We start from the raw sequence: 16,750 nt of genomic DNA, 5'->3' as shown, positions 1-16,750 counted from the left end.
GAGGGGTCATCCTTTTCAATCAAGCACCTAGGTTCTGGAGGGATGTATGGGGAACTTGAGGGAAGAGTGAAAAAAAAAAAAAAAAAGAGTGATGTACCTGCTTATCCAGCCTGACCAGTGAGATCAATGCTGCAGATCAAAGGACTGACAGCAGATCTCCCCTGTAGCCATCTGAACCCCATTAGCATTTCTTTTCTGCTGCTCACTGGGTGCTTAGAACCTGCCATCTTATTTGTCTATGTGTATATTACATCACTTGGACTAGTTTCCAAGCCACCTGGGTGCCCCGTGGGTTCAGTCAGTGTTTAACATTATGCTGACCTGATCACAACAAATGTTAACTCTCAGAAATTATTCATTTATACTTGTTTGTAGCAAAGTAGGAAAAAAAAACTCACTGCCGTCAAGTTGATTCTGACTCATAGCAACCCTATAGAATGGCCCTAAACGGTTTCCAAGGAGTGTCTGGTGGATTCGAACTGCCGACCTGGAACCCCACTAGGGTTTCCAGTAGGAAAGTAGACCATGGTAATGACTCCCGATTGCCTGTGCTGCTGAGTGTCTTGCATATCTTATGTAATCCTCACTATTCCCATAAGGCTGATGCCCTTATTTCCATGAGAAATTGAGGTGCAGATGTTAAATACTAAGATATTTTAGAAAATTACTTAATGAGAGTTAAGATGTGGGATTAGGGTTAACCTTTAGTTCTTAGTATAGTTTTCTTAATCCAATTAACCAGTTTCCTCAAAGAATTCTGATCAGTGGAGGTTTTACTGTAGTCTGGAGTCTCCCATCCTCACTTAAGTGAAATCCCCTCTGTAATGAGTTCATTTCCTTTTTGGAATCCTTGAGCCTATCTGAGCCTCTCCACTGGAAAAGAATCCATGGTTTCGGGGAGGAACGGGGCGTGGTTTGAGTTTTGTTAGATGTTGGGAGGAGCCACTGATTGGAATTCACAGGAGAACACATATTTTATGACTGTGCCCCGCATGCATAGCACCAGTGAGTACTAATTAGTCATTGTTACCAAACACAGGAATCCAAACGCCTGCCGGGGGAGCACCCGCCTCTAATAAGACAGTAATTTTACATGTGAAGTTGTGGTCAGTCAGAAACTGCATGAATTTATTCCAATGAAAAGCTTTATTTTCGGATTTAAACATTATAATTTTTAATGTGGATATCAGCTACTAAAGAAATGGGAACTTGAAAGTGTTTTGAGAAGAACAAAATTCATCCATTGGGATTTCATTTAAACTTAGATTTCTAAATTTGAGTGTGCATCCCTTTTCTACCTGAGTCACAAGGTGAGTGGCCACTAGGTAACATTTTTATAAAACTTTATACACACAGCAAGGGAGCATCAAGCTCAGCAACATTAGAGAATCAAGTAATTACTCATGATAAAACAAGTATAAATAAGAATCGTCATTCAAGACTCAAGTTGGGAGATAACCCATTCCTACTGTAGACGTATGTTTGTGTACCATTTTCGTCTGAGAGCCTGGAAATGTTGTAACAAACACCAGAGTGTGCTTTATGATCCTTTGGGCCGAGCAATAATGGCACAAACGCTGGCTCGTCTTAGGCATAGTTTTATGCTGATAAAGCGCTGACTGCGTGGCACGCCCTGTTTGGTAACAAGTATCAGGAGATGATGTTTCGGAGCTACAGAGAATACTTGTAGAGTTCATCGACCAGGAATATGGTCCTGCTCTACTGATAAGGGAGTGACATTCCTCTGTCCTCGTAGTAGAAGTGGCTGTATGTAAATTTAAGAGGAAGAGGGTGGGGGATGGGTTATGGCAGTTAGTGCTGGAGTTTGAACTCAATACCAAAGTCTGAAAAGAGAAGAAGTATAGGAGGGAAGATGGGGATGGCTGTGTGAATTGTGAAGGTTCTGAAAGCCAGTCATGGGAAACGAAAACACGGAGGCGCTCTGGGGGCTTAAAAGGCTTCTCGATGACAACGCTGGAATCAGTGATTTGGCAATGGTATCAGAGGGTCTGAGAAGAAATTCTGAAGCTGGAAGGCCGACTGGAGAAGGGTCCAGAGCCCAGACTAAAGCTTTGCAGAGGTTTGTCGTTGGTTCCCTTGAGTTGGCTCTGACTCACGGTGACCTGTTCCGAAGCCATCTTCACAGTAGTTGGCACGCTCAAGTCCACTGTTACGGCCACTGTGTATTTCGAGTGCCTTCCCACCAAGGGGGCTCGTCCTCCAGCACTGTACTGGACGATATTCTGCTGCAGAGATTTAGGAGGAAAAAAAAAAAAAGGCAGGCGTTTTCCAGCAGTGAGATCGAGGCCATAGCTATTAAGTCACAATTGGTTGTCTCACATTTCACCGGTTCACCTTCACCTTCCAGAATGTATACTCCTTTCCAAGGTTTCTGAGCCTGCCTATGCTTGTCTGTGAACCTAGGGCAGAAACACCAGATGAAAAATGAACTGTCTTTGCAAATGTTGGTTTCAGGAACCAACTCCTGTTTTATTATTAAGAACTTGTCTCTAACGTATCCATCTAGAAAACACTATCTACCCATCCTGCGGGGGGCGGGGGGGAGGGCGGGGAGGCTCGTTTTCAACATTTCAAAATGATACACTTCCCATTTCCAGTTATCGGGGTCCAGTTCCTTGGTACACCATAAATCTGGATTTACCACCGTACAAAAGATGGCACGAGCTGATGGCTGACAAGGCACCAGCGGTAAGCTTAAGTCTTCCCTTTCTCCTGTTACTCCATATAATCATATCCCGGAAAGAACACATCATGAAATTGCCCACCAGGTATTTTAAGAATGTGCTTTCAGTACTTTTCTGCCGTTTGTAATAAGCGATAGTAGAGGAAAAGCTGTCTTCCTATAGCTTCTTGCTCCTTTAGTGGTTTTTGCCAGTGTTTCTTTACCTCTGTGTCATCTTCCTTCATCTAAATAATAAAGTATTTTAAAACCAAAATTAGATTGCATTGTGAAAATATTTTCCATCTGTATTTGACTTGGCAATGTATGGATAAATCAAAAGGCCTATATCTGCCTTCATTATATTAATACTAGTCTTAAATGTCAACACGTATTTATATCTCTTATTGTTTTATTTATTTTTCAGCTAAGGATTATAGTGAATTCTGTGAAAGATTTAGTAAATGCGTTTGTGCCGAGCGGAAAAGTTATACAGATAGTGGATGAAAAATTGGTAAGAGATATTCCTACGATAAATTTTAAACACATACACATATACGTACACACACAGAATTTAGAAGAGGCTCTGGTATTGTTCTGATCTTGTTCGATGACCTCTTCTAGGCGCTTGTACAAATTTCTAGACCACTTCAAGATGTCAGAGGGGCTTGAAGTTCCAGGGCCTGGTTAATATTAGAATAACAGGGCACAGAGTAACATGGAAAATCTTGGCAGTTGACTGACTGCTTTTTAATATTTAACTTGAACAAAACTTTTCTAAAAGTATGGACTGTTTTGCAGAGAAATAGGCAAATACACATATTTTTTCTTGAGTGTATGCCCTTTCTGTATACTTAGGTTTGCAAGTTCACTATTAAAAAACTTTTTTTCCCTGAAGTACTTTGCCTGAGTATTCCAGGACCCCCAGAGATTTTTTCTAGACATGAGCAAATGACACGTCTACCCCAGACCGTTACTGTAGAGTCCCTCAGCAGCATAACTCTGCAAACTCAGGTTGTGTTGCTTATTAAGGCTGTGCCTTCTCCAAACCATCTCATGGTCGTCCTGGTCACACAGGAAGACTCAGTTTCTCAGGCCCTTTTTTATTTAGGTGGAATCAATGGAACACCTAAGGCCTGCCCCCTAAGGCCCTGCCTTAGTCATCTAGTGCTACTATAACAGAAGTACAGGTGGATGGCTTTGAAAAAGTGAAGTTTATTATCTCACAGTAAAGTAGGCTTAAAGTCCAAATTCAGGGTGTCAGCTCCAGGAGAAGCTTTTCTCTGTCGGCCTTCTCATCAATCTTCCCCCAGACTAGGAGCTTCTCTGTGCAGGGGCCCCAGGTCCAAAGGACATGTTCTGCTCCAGGTACTGCTTTCTTGGTGGTATGAGGTCCCCGTCTCTCTGCTCACTTCTCTCTTTTATATCTCAAGAGATTGCCTCAAGACCCAATCCAATCTTGTAGGTTGAGGCCTGCCTCATTAACACAGCTGCCACCCATCCTCCCTCATTAACATCATAGAGGCAGGATTTACAACGTATAAGGAAATCACACAATACCAGGAATCATGGCCCAGCCAAATTGAAACACACATTTTTGGGTGGATATAATTCAATCCGGAAACCCTGGTGGCGTAGTGGTTAAGTGCTACGGCTGCTAACCAAAGGGTTGGCAGTTCATAATCCTCCAGGCGCTCCTTGGAAACTCTATGGGGCAGTTCTACTCTGTCCTATAGGGTAGCTATGAGTTGGAACTGACTTGATGGTACTGGCTTTGGTTTTTTGGTTTTTTATAATTCAATCCATGACAGGCTCCATTAGGGCCCCTCTTTTAGCCTTTGTTCTGGGGTCCTCATTGTCCTGCAGGGTGCAGAAGACTGGGGGGGAAGTGCACAAGGACCCAGGTAGGGTAGATTTATTAACCTCAGGCACTAGTGACACTTTGGACCAGATAATTCTTTGTCGTGGGGGCTGTCCTATGCATTGTGGAGTGTTCAGCAGCATCCCTGGCCTCTGTCCACCAGATGCCAAGAGCACTCCCTCTGTTACGAGAGCCAGAATTGTCCCTAGACACTGCCAAATGTCCCTTGGGGGCCAGAATCACCCCTGGCCAAGAATCATTACTCTGGAGGGTCCTTTTGGCTCAGGCTGCTGGGTGCCCTTGTGGGTTCATCCTCCCTAAGAGACAGGAACCAAGCCTGTTACCCTGTATTTGTGTTCCCAGAACCTTTGCCTGAGGCTGTGGTGTGTGTTCATGCTAACCAGACTTTTCCAAAATGGAAATGTGGACAGGAACAGAAGAGGAAAATGCCCCACTTCCCCTGTGTCCTAATTTCCCCTTTTCTCCTACTGCCTCTCTGGAGGGCAGTGTTGCAAAGCATCTCGGTACCCCAGCTTTAGAATCAGGCAAAATTGGGTTTTAAGGCTGGATCAGTCACGTATTTGCTGTGTGTCCTTGGGCAAGTTTCTCAACATCTAAAACTTCAGTTTTCTCATTAGAGAGAATAATATTTACTAATAATACGTACTCCGTATAGCAGTTGTGAGAATTAAATGACATATTCAATATATGTTCAGTAAGTTATTTTTATTTGTTATATTGGCCAGAATATTCCACTTCAGCAATGCTTTGAAATCCTAGGGGGAAAAAAAATCATACGTTGACTTCTTGTTGTTGTTAGGTGCCATCAAGTCAGTTTCGACTCATAGCGACCCTGTGTCCCACAGAAGGAAACAATGCCCAATCGTGCACCATCTTCACAATCGTTGTTACGTTCGAGCCCATTGCTGTAACCACTGTGTCAGTCCATCTTGTTGAGGCTTTTCCTCTTCTTCCCTGACCCTCTACCTTACCAAGCATGGTGACCTTCTCCAGGGACTGATCCCTCCTGACAACATGTCCAAAGTATGTCACGAGTCTCGCCATTCAGTACATTGACTTAGGTCAAGCTATGTATAAATACTAAATTGGCGAAAATGGACTTCTGCATTTTACTCATATTATCTCACCAAGAGGCAGTGAGCTTAATTAAACTGGGATCTCATTGTCAGTGAAAGTAGCTGAGTTGATGATGTCCACCATTACATTTACTAATGTGTCCACTGTTGGCCTACAGAATCCAGCTACAGCTTATTAGCCCAAGACCAGCCACGAGCCGTGACAGAAGGTTTTGTGGATGAGTAGAATAGCAGAGGCTGAGCATGGAGTAGGCTGAGTGGGAAGTAGAAATGAGATGCAATGTCCACGGGTAGATTGCATCTTCACCACGCAGGTGCAGTGGTGCGCTGGAGCAGAGAGATGAGGGTGAGGAGTGCTGCCGTTGTGACGTTCTTGTGTTCGGTCACCCAGGTGGAATTATGCAGTCTCCTCTCATTCTGGGGAAATGCAAGGGCAAGAAGAAGCCATCTGATAGTCACAGGCCTTTGTATCATGTAATGCCCGAGACCAGATGAGCTTCAGGAAACAAGAGCAGGAGGAGTTTAAGAATCGAGAGCCCAATACTGAGTATTATATGGAATCTTAAAGAAATACATGATGTAAAAATGTTTAAAATGACATCTTATCACCACCTGTTATGGTAGCAATCTATGGCCTGAGTCACACGTGAAACAACCAGATCTCAAAGCATGCGGTTGAATGATGGGTAATTTATTTTTCAGCCTGGTCTGCTTGGCAACCTTCCTAGCCCTTATGAAGAGGAATTGAAAGGAATCGCAGCTGTTACTGAAATACCTTTAGGTAAAGTTTACTTGGCAGCCCTTGAAATATTTAATAAAACGTTTTAAAATGTTTTTATTGAGGTGTGATATACATGTAGTTAAGATCTTTAGTACATAGCTAGATGGAGTTTCACAAATACAGGCTTACCACAGGTTACCAACATCCAACTTACGGACAACTCGCGGCTCCTACCTGCCCTTTCACGTTCTGTAAATTTGCCCTCACTTTGAAATGAGTGAACCAGCCCCTCCTGAAAGCAAGTTCTTCATCACCCTCATCTTCACTTGGCTGCAGTTGCAGCTTTTAAATCACTGAAAAGGCTTCGAGCCTTTTCTGGCACCAAAGTAAGGCTAAATAAGAGCCACGGGCACCCGTTCCAACTTCCCTACAAATTCAACTTAAAGGCACACTTAGGAACGGATCTCATTCATAACCTGCAGGCTGCCTTTACGTGCGTGTAAGCGCAACTCATCTCAAGATAAAGAAAATTCTAGCACCATGCCCCTTCGCAAATAATACACTTCCTTAGACCGGGTGACCACTATTCTGGCTTCACCATGAATTAGTTTGGCCTCTCTTTGAGGCCAGTCTCATGACTAGAGCCACACAGTATGGACTCTAGTCTGGTTTCTTGTGTTTATCATGATAGGTAGTACGCTATCTTTTGAAAATACTACAACTTCCTCATTTAGCTATGGGTGGATATTTGGGTTGTTTACAGATTTTGAATATTATGAATGAAGTAGGTGTGAACATTCTTCTGCAAGCCTTTTAATGAAATATTCACTCATTTCTCTTGGATGTATACCAGGGAATGGAACTATTAGGTTATAGATGAACGTGTAGCATGGTAGATCCTGTCTGAGAGTTTTCCAGAGTGGTTGTATCAGTATAGAAGGAGAGTTTCTGTTTTCACTACTTGATACTTCCCCGTTTGATAAGGTCAGTCTTTATTTCTGCCATATTGTTGGGTGTGTCATAGTATCCCATTATAGTTTTAATTTGCATTTCCCTGATAACTAATGTGACTGAACACCTTATTGGTTCCTTCCTTCCTCCCTCCCTTCCTTCCCTCTCTCTTCCCCTCCCTCCTTCCTTCCTTCCAGGAAGGTGTGTGGGTAAAATGCTTGTTACCATGTTTTGCCCATTTTTTAAAAGAGTTCTTTATATATTCTGGATACAAATGCTTTGTTAGGTATATGTATTGTGAATATCTTCTTTCAGTCTATGGCTTGTGTTTTTATTCTTTTACAGGTATCTTTTGGTGAACAGAGATTGTTAATTTTAATGAAGTCCAGTTTCTCAATCTTCTCTTTTGCAGTTAATGCTTTTTGTCTATTTAAGAAATCTTTGCCTACCCCAAGTTTATCAAAATATTCTTATATATTCTACATGTTTTATGTTTATTTTTTCCATTTAGGCCTATGACCTATTGTGAATTAATTTTTGTGTATGGTATGAATTAAGGATCAAGGTTCAATTTTTTTTCTTCCGTATGGAATATCCAATTGATCAGTCCCATTTATGCAAAGACTATCCTTTCCTCAGTAAAGTGCATGGTGCCTTTGTTATAAATCAGATGACCATATATATCTGGTTCTGTGTTGGGACTTCCCATTAAGTTTAACTTATCCATTTGTCTTTCTACATACCAATACCACACTCCCTCAGTTACTAACGCTTTATTGTTAAGTCTTGCAATTAGGTAGTGTAAATCTTCCAACTTTCTTTTTCTTCAGAATTTTCTTGGCTATTCCAGGTGGATCAGCCTATCAACTTTGACAAAAAAGCCTGCTGATATTTTGAATGGGATTATAATCGATAGTTAAATTTGAGGAGATACAATATCTTAATAATAGGGTTTTCTAATCCATGAATATGGTTTGTTTCTCTGTTTATTTAGGTCATTGATTTCTGTGTTTTCTATTTCCAGGGAGGAGGCTTTCCATGTCGTTCATTAAGCTATTCTTAAGTAGTGATGTTTTTGGAAACTATTTTTCAAAGTTAGTTTCCAATCATGTAGCCCACAAAAATAGCATTTACTTTTAATTTAAAGAAAAAGATTTGTTCCACCACCTCAGAAGTTTTATTTTCAAGCCACAAGGATGGAGAGATGTTCGAGAATTTCTGAAAATCAGTAGTATTCATCCACAAAAGCAGTTAGTTTATTATTCTTTTTTTTTAATTAAAAAAAAACATACTGGAAATATATATATGTATAGCCTATATGATAAATAAATCTTTAGTTGCTTTATTGTGTAAAGAACCCCAGCAGATCAATACCAACTATAAATATCTCAATAGAAAAATTGATTAAGAAAATGAGCAGGGCGACAGTGTGCAGTATGCAGCCGGTGTTACTGAGCTGTTCTGTAGAAATTGTCAATGGGTGTATATTTGGTTGTGTATATGGCCACCAAAAATAAACTATTAAAAAAAAGATTAACAGATGATTCACGATGGAAAAAAATAAGCAGTGCATCACCAAAATGGAAATCAATAAAATGAACCCCAGGTTGGCGGCGAGAAGACCATGTGAAGCCTACCATGTTGGCATTAAATGGGACCAAGATAAAGTGCCTGTATACCTTTGAGTTAAATACTAGATGGTATTATTCCGTTTTGGAAAAATATTTTCAAAATAAAATGTCCTAATGGATTTTTTGGCACTTCTGCATTCATGTTTTTAATTAATAGTTTACGTCTCCTTCCTCTCCTTAGAAACTTCAGTCACACTAGGAGTCTGGGCAAAAATATGCTCAACGTTTTCAGCGTACATCCGAGCTGCATTAAATTATCATGCATGAGCTGCCCAAAGAAAATTAAAATGAAGCATCCAGTTAAAAAAAAAAAAAAAAACATTGCAGTTGAGTCGATTCTGACTCGTAGTGACCCTACAGGACACGGTAGAACTGCCGCATGGGGTTTCCAGGGAGCAGGTGGTGGATTCAAACTGCTGACCTCTTGGTGAGCAGCCAAGCTCTTAACCACTGATTGGGATACTTTGTTGTAGCCCAGCCTCAGCTTCCCCAGGTGTTCAGCTTGTCCAGCAGCTGCCCCTTGTAGACTTGGTTTATCCTCAGTATAGAGAGGGCACAGGCTGGTGAAGAACCAGCACCCAGCCAGGTGCTCAGGCACGCTCAGACTGGCCTGCGGTCTTTTACATACGTCAAAGCACACACTCATGCAGAGACAATACCAAGTGCCGTCCAGTGGCTTCTGACTCAGGGCGACCCTATGGTGTCAGAGTAGATCTGCCCCATAGAGTTTTCAGTGGGTGATTTCTCAGAAGTAGATCTCCAGGCCTTTCTTTTGGCATGCCCCTGGGTGGATTTTAACTGCCAACCTTTCAGTTAGCAGCCGGACACCTTAACTGTTTGTACTCTAACTTTAAAAAATAATGTTTTTATATCGTCATGGTTCTGTATATTAACGAGAAAATTTCCTTTCTTTTCCCACAGGCGAGATTATTTCATTCAATATTTTCTATGAACTTTTTACCCTTTGTACTTCAATAATAACAGAAGACAAAGAAGGTAAATGTGTGCTGAGGAAGGAGGGTGGGCAGTTCAAAGTAGCAAGTGAAAAAAAGTCTTCTAAATAAATGCAGTTGGAACTTTTTTAAAAACCCAGGCTTGCTATGTAAATTCTGTTTATGTGGCCTGCAATTTTGCATCCCTTGTTAAATTTTTATAAGTGGATTGAAAACTATCCTTAATTTACGTTCACTTTTTATAATGCTTAGAGTTTAATGCTGGCATGCAGAGGGCTCTGGAATAGTCTTGGGGAGAATTAACGTCCTCACCATTCCTCAGAGTCTGTTCGTGCTCTCTACAAGATTTGATGTTCATACTCTCAGGAGCTACTTCATTATCTTCAGATGCATAATGGTCCCAGTCTTTCCTGGAAGCCCAGGACAACCATTCTCTCGTCATTACCCAGCCAAAGGATATGTGGCCCTGTGTCTACTGGCATCACTTTCTGCTATTTTTCCCTGGAAGGTGCCCAGAGTATGATTTACTTTGATTCACCCTGTTCCTTGGCCTATACTCTGGGTATAAAGTCTGCCTATAGGGTTGCTATGAGTTGGAATCAGCTCAGTGCCAATGGGTATGGTACATATCTAACCCAGGGAGTATCTGTCTGTAGGTGACATTCCTGAAGGGAAACACATTGGTAAGTCATAATAGTTGAGGTTAAAATATCTATGTTTTGGTAGAACCATGCCATAGTGCTCCACAGGATGACTGTTGATCCTTTTCCCACATGCTGACCTTACCTGGAACCCTGCTGCGCCCAGGTTTTGTTGGAGCAATCTGGCAGGTGTGACAGTGACAAGAGTTTGATTTAGAGAAAGGAGGGCGCTGATGAGTTTGTTAGCAAGGCTTATGATACCAGGATGCTGCTTAATTCTTATGGGTAGATTGAATAGTTGTGGATATAGAGGAAGCAAACTTAAGTGTCCAGCTCTGATTTAGAATCAACAGTGTTAACTGTTACATGTCTCTTCCACTTGTCTTCAATAGGTCACCTACTACATGGTAGAAACATGGATTTTGGAGTCTTTCTTGGGTGAGTAAAGAGCAGTGTCTGTCAGTCTGTGAAAAGAGTAGATGATATGGATGACAAGTCAGTCTCAAGTCACGTGCCCAATATGGCCATAAGTCAAGACACTGCATTCCTTAGTTTTGAGGCAAGATAGGCACACTTATCCCTCGGTTGTTTGAGAGTTTGTGACTTGAGAAATTCTACTTAGTGACCAGAGATCTTGAGCATGCTTGAAGGTCCTAGATGCATGTCTTGTTGACTGCTTACAAGGGAGAGTAGCATTGTATTTCATGCGCCCTCTTGGCCTTTCTGGAGCCCTGATGGCACAGTGGTTAAGAGCTTGGCTGCTAACTGAAAGTCCAGCAGCTCGAATCCACCAGCCACTCCTTGGAAACCCTATGGGACAGTTCTGCCTGTCCTATAGGCTGCTATGAGTCAGAATCGTATGATATTAGGAGAATTATGTAATGTCTCCAAACCTCAATTTTAGTGTCTAAAAAATTGGAGAGAAAACTACCATATTACAAAGTTCTTGCCAGGATTGATCACTAGCAATTAGGTAGATAAAGCACCTGGTACAATGTCTGGCTCCCATCCCCACATTGGGCATTATTTTCATCAATGTTAACCTATTCTTTATTATTATTATTATTTATTTTATTGAGCTTCAAGTGAACGTTTACAAATCAAGTCAGACTGTCACATATAGGTTTATATACACCTTACTCCGTTCTCCCACTTGCTCTCCCCCTAATGAGTCAGCCCTTCCAGTCTCTCCTTTCGTGACAATTTTGCCAGCTTCCAACTCTCTCTATCCTCCCATCCCCCCTCCAGACAGGAGATGCCAACACAGTCTCAAGTGTCCACCTGATATCATTAGCTCACTCTTCATCAGCATCTCTCTCCTACCCACTGTCCAGTCCCTGACTATTCTTAAATGTCACTGAAACTTGTCTTTTGTAGGTGGAATATAAATAATAATTCCTGGGTTATAACTGAAGAGCTCAAGCCTTTAACAGTGAATTTGGACTTCCAGAGAAACAATAAAACCGTCTTCAAGGCTACAGGTTTTGCTGGCTATGTGGGCATGCTAACAGGATTCAAACCAGTAAGGAATCTACTGTTACATACCTTTGCTCTGTGTCCCGCTTTTCCTGTCTGTGAAGGGTGGAGTCTAAGGAAATGAGAACCTAAAAAGAATACAGAGCTCTCGTTCATTCCCTGGTACTTCTTGTCACCTTCATAGGTGTGTAGGAAGGTTTCTTAGCCTGGTCTGGGATAAAGGCTGCAGTCGGAATCTGGGATCTAGTCCTGGGTCTGCCACTCACTCAGGCAAGTCAGGTGCTCATTCTCTGCACTTCCGTTTCCTTCAGAAACGTGAGGCCAATAATATCCAACCTGCCTTGCTCACATACTAGATGTGAGAATACTTTGGACTTTTAAAAAAGTGTTGTTAATAGGAGGTAATATTACCACGGTTTTGATTTCTCTGTGCCTTCTCCTTTGTCCAGTCCAGGCCTTGGTACACTGCTCTACAGTAGAATAGGCCCTTAGAGGAGGGTGGAAGTTTCTGATGTCACTACTTTGTATTTTTCTCAGGGACTGTTTAGTCTGACCCTCAATGAACGTTTCACTATGAATGGCGGTTATATGGGTGAGTAGTATTGTGAATATTAATGTGAATTTTGTAAACATTTTAAGAGGAGGGCTGGAATATACTGTCTGGTTAAGTAGCCTACTCTCTCCCAGTCCTGTCATACTCTGTGTTTGTGGTCTCTTGCAGGCGTCCTGGAGTGGATTTGGGGGAAGAGAGATGCTATGTGGATAGGGTTTCTCACTAGATCGGTTTTGGAAAATAGCACAAGGTAATTCATTTGGCTGCTTTACTATCAAATTGATATTTAGCTTAATTTTTTGTAGCTTATTTTAAATGATTCATATTAAAATATAAAAATATTTTCAGCCCCAGTTTATCTTCCATGGAGGAATAATTTCAGAATTTCTTAGGTGATGGCTTTGACATTCATTTGGAGTTATTCATACTCTGTGTATATGTGTTTGTGTATGTTTTATATGGCAGGGATGTGAACTGATTTATTTAAAAAGTGCTAGGGATGTAAACCAGAGGATCTATCAGTTTGAGACCAGATGAACTAGATAGTGCCCAGCTACCACCAATGACCGCCCCGACAGGGAACACAACAGAGTCCTTGATGGAGCAGGAGAAAAGTGTAGCGCACAACTCAAATTCATGTAAAAAGACCAAACTTAATGGTCTGTCTGACTGAGACTGAAGGAACCCTCGAAGACATGTCCCCCAGACATTCTGTTAACCCAGAACTAAAACCATTCGTGAAACCAACTCTTCAGACAAAGATTACACTGGACTATAAAACATAGTACTCATGAAGAGTGTGCTTCTCAGTTCAAGCAGATACACGAGACTAAATGGGCAGCACCTGTCCAGAGGCAGGATGAGAAGTCAGGAAGGGATAGGAGCTGGCTGGTTGGACACAGGAAACCCGGGGTGGAAAGGGGGGAGTGTGCTGTCACATTATAGGGATTGCAACTAGGGTCACATAACAATATGTGTATAAGTTTTTGTATGAGAAATTAACTTGAGCTGTAAACTTTCACCTAAAGCACAATAAATAATAATAAAAGTGCAGGGATACTGCCAATGTTAAGAGCATCTATGAATTTTTTGTTGTAACACAAAATACATACACAAAAGAAAAATTATACAATAAAATCTTCACTTAAATGGTAGTTCATACTGTCTTATCTAGTGCTGCTATAACAGAAATACTGTAAGTGAATGGCTTTAACAAATAGAAGTTTTTTCTCTCGCAGTTTAGGAGGCTAGAAGTTCAAATTCAGGTCACCAGCTCTAGGGGAAGGCTTTCTGTCTCTGTCAGCTCTGGGGAAGTTCCTTGTCATCAATCGTTCCCTGGTCTAGGAGCTTCTCAGTGCAGGGACCCTGGGTCCAAAGGACACGCTCCCCTCCTGGCTCTTCTTTTTCGGTAGCATGAGGTCCCTCTCCTCTCTGCTCAATTCTCTCTTTGTATCTCAAAAGGGATTGACTTAAGACACAACCTGATCTTGTAGATTTGAGTCCTCATTAACATAACTGCTTCTAATCCTGCCTCATTAACATCACAGAGGTAGCATTTACAACATAGGATAATCACATCAGATCATAAAACAGAAGACAACCACACAATACTGGGAATCATGGCCTAGCCAAGTTGACACATTTCTGGGGGACACAGTTCAGTCCAGGAAACACGCTAACCTAGGAGTTATATTCTGCTCTGGTGCAGGACCTTTATAGCAGCAAAACTGCCTTTCCTTCAGCCAGCACTGCGTCCAGATGACCTGGGATAAACGAGCATCAGGCTTATTTTTAACGCTTCCCAGGTGTTCAAGAGTCAAACCGACTGCTCTGCAAAGTAAAATCAGAGTTTTATTAAATGAACGATCCAAATCTGGAAGCACACATGAAAGTGTAATGTGCTCTGATGTGCAGGCAGGCAGGGGGGTTTTACAGGGAAGAGCACGACTGTACCCCAGGCATATCTCCCACGTACGTATCATCACATAGAAAAATGCTTTCCGAGAACAGGTGTTCACAGGGCCATCACGTGCTTCCTAGAACATTCTTAAAGAATCATTATTATAATCTTTAATGTTACAGTTTTCTGAGAACAGACCTCTGAAACAACTCCTTCCTCTTATCTACTTTAAACCATACATTTTTCAAGCCACTCTTGAGAACAACGGTCACGAGTTATTTTTCCTCAAAGTTAATGATAAACTGGGATAAGCAGAGGTGAAGTGGCCTTGCAAGTAGGCTAGGAGTGAGAGAACAAAACGGATCTTAAAACAAAGTGGAGGTCGGTCTGCAGTGGAATCTGTTGCCTCAGTCACGCCAAGCGCCTTGATGTAGAAATGCTGTTTACATAGGGAATGAGATTTAAGTTGTCTTTGGTAATTCACTCCAAGTTTTAATAACCCTAATTTTCAAGAACGCATCCCTGAGTGGCACAAGTGGCCAAGCACTAGACTATTCGCTGAAAGACTGGTGGTTTCAATCCACCCAGGGGCATCTCAGAAGAAAGGCCATCTGCTTCCAGGAGGTCACAGCCCCGAAAACCCAGTGGAGCAGTTCTACTCTGCACGCATGGGGTTGCCATGAGTCAGACTCGATTCAGTGCCAACTAACAACAACAATAGTGATTTTCAAGAAGCTTTATATTCCCTAAATCCTATTTAATGTAATTAATATTATTGCCTCTTGTTCTATTGTTAAGTAAAAGGCATGGACTATAAGGAGGGAAGAGGCTTTCTTGAAGCCATTTTGTTTCTCCTTCCTATTAAAAAGACCTTCTAACAATACTGTTTCAGCTCCCCGTGTCTTCTCACACATGAACAGGGATTGTTTCTCCCTGACGCTGCTTGCCATCCATTTTAAAAATCATATTCCCCACATACTTGTTTTCCCTTCATTTCTGCAGAGCTAAAAAAAAAAATTCCCGTTTCTACACTTCCCAAATCAACTAAAAATGTTCCCTATTAATTTTTTTGTTTGTTTCTACATAGTTATGAAGAAGCCAAGAATATATTAACCAAGACCAAGATATTGGCCCCAGCATACTTTATCCTGGGAGGCAACCAGTCTGGGGAGGGCTGTGTGATTACAAGAGACAGAAAAGTATCTTTGGATGTCTATGAGTAAGTATGTGTATTAAACAAAATAGGCAGAAACTAACGCATAGGCTGACATAGTATAGGTTTAAGGCATGAAGCCTAAGAGGGAGTCTCTCTTTTTGTATCTAGACTCAGCCCTAAACAGGGTAGGTGGTATGTGATACAGACAAATTATGACCGTTGGAGAAATCCCTTATTCCTTGATGATCGTAGAACGCCCACAAAGATGTGTCTGAACCGGACAACCCAAGAGGTATGTTTGCAGAGTGTCACATGCTAAAAGAAATTTTCTTGGTTCTGGTATTCTTCTTTGGTCTTTGAAGAATTTACAAACCTCGTATTACTCAGTACCTCTAGACTGAGTTTTATTTTTAACTGAAAGAGCAAAATTTTGCTGCACTTTTTTTTCTTAATTCTGTGAAACTGAATGACAAACGGACAAGAATTAAAGAGGAAAGGAAGAGAGAGCAAAAACATAACTTGCTAGAGCCCTTGTTGAGTCAATCTGTCTGTTTCTAACTGTAACCCTGAGGGAAATTCATTCAGGGGAAGTCAGAGGGGAAAGACTGAAGAATGTCCTGCTTTCTAATGACCCATTTGTGTGGATGAAGCTGCTGACATCGGTATTTAATTTACTGAACAAAACTATTTTTGTGTTTTAGAAAATTTCACTTCCAGCCATATATGATGTTCTGTCAACAAAACCTGTCCTCAACAAGGTATTTCCTTTTTGTGTATTTTTGCTTTTGGGAGAAGAATTTGGTCCTTTGTTTACCTTTCCCTGTGACCTTTATCAATTTGAGCTAGAATCCCAAGTCCTGTTCAGCTTGATGCTGATTTTTTCATGCTTTTGTGTGAGAATATGACAAAGTGTGTGTGAAAATTTGACAAAGAAGATGATCATGGTGGCTGGGTGACCACATTGGCCAAGTATTTTTTCCATCGTTACTGAAATGGCATTTGAATTAAGTCAAGCATTTTACTCTTGATTTCCCCTATCCATCAGAAATTTCAACCCATACTCTACAACAAACACCTAAAACTTGACAAAGTCTAAAGCCCATTTTCAGACAGAGCTCTTTGTCTTAATG

General features: G+C 41.4%; 2 protein-coding genes across 14 annotated transcripts in view; one reads left to right on the top strand and one right to left on the bottom strand.

The window, feature by feature from the left end:
• ASAH1 (N-acylsphingosine amidohydrolase 1) overlaps nt 1–16,750 on the top strand; it is a 31,534-nt gene that overhangs the window by 13,457 nt on the left and 1,327 nt on the right. For 2 of the 3 annotated variants that reach the window (XM_064272904.1, XM_010592516.3), the window contains exons 3-13: nt 2,619–2,709; nt 3,108–3,194; nt 6,341–6,419; nt 9,863–9,937; nt 10,928–10,973; nt 11,913–12,057; nt 12,549–12,603; nt 12,733–12,814; nt 15,552–15,683; nt 15,789–15,912; nt 16,322–16,378. In XM_064272904.1, coding sequence (XP_064128974.1) covers nt 2,619–2,709; nt 3,108–3,194; nt 6,341–6,419; nt 9,863–9,937; nt 10,928–10,973; nt 11,913–12,057; nt 12,549–12,603; nt 12,733–12,814; nt 15,552–15,683; nt 15,789–15,912; nt 16,322–16,378 — 973 coding nt within the window. The remainder of the gene's footprint in view (nt 1–2,618; nt 2,710–3,107; nt 3,195–6,340; nt 6,420–9,862; nt 9,938–10,927; nt 10,974–11,912; nt 12,058–12,548; nt 12,604–12,732; nt 12,815–15,551; nt 15,684–15,788; nt 15,913–16,321; nt 16,379–16,750) is intronic. The other variant, XM_064272905.1, reaches the window with a different exon arrangement.
• The window catches only part of PCM1 (pericentriolar material 1), a 123,658-nt gene continuing 118,934 nt past the window's right edge, over nt 12,027–16,750 (bottom strand). For all 11 annotated transcript variants that reach the window (XM_064272894.1, XM_064272898.1, XM_064272896.1 and 8 more), the window contains one exon: nt 12,027–12,139. In XM_064272894.1, coding sequence (XP_064128964.1) covers nt 12,027–12,139 — 113 coding nt within the window. The remainder of the gene's footprint in view (nt 12,140–16,750) is intronic.

Source organism: Loxodonta africana, chromosome 19, assembly GCF_030014295.1.
Source record: "Loxodonta africana isolate mLoxAfr1 chromosome 19, mLoxAfr1.hap2, whole genome shotgun sequence".
Taxonomy (NCBI): domain Eukaryota; kingdom Metazoa; phylum Chordata; class Mammalia; order Proboscidea; family Elephantidae; genus Loxodonta; species Loxodonta africana.
This window is presented reverse-complemented; position numbering and strand designations above follow the sequence as displayed.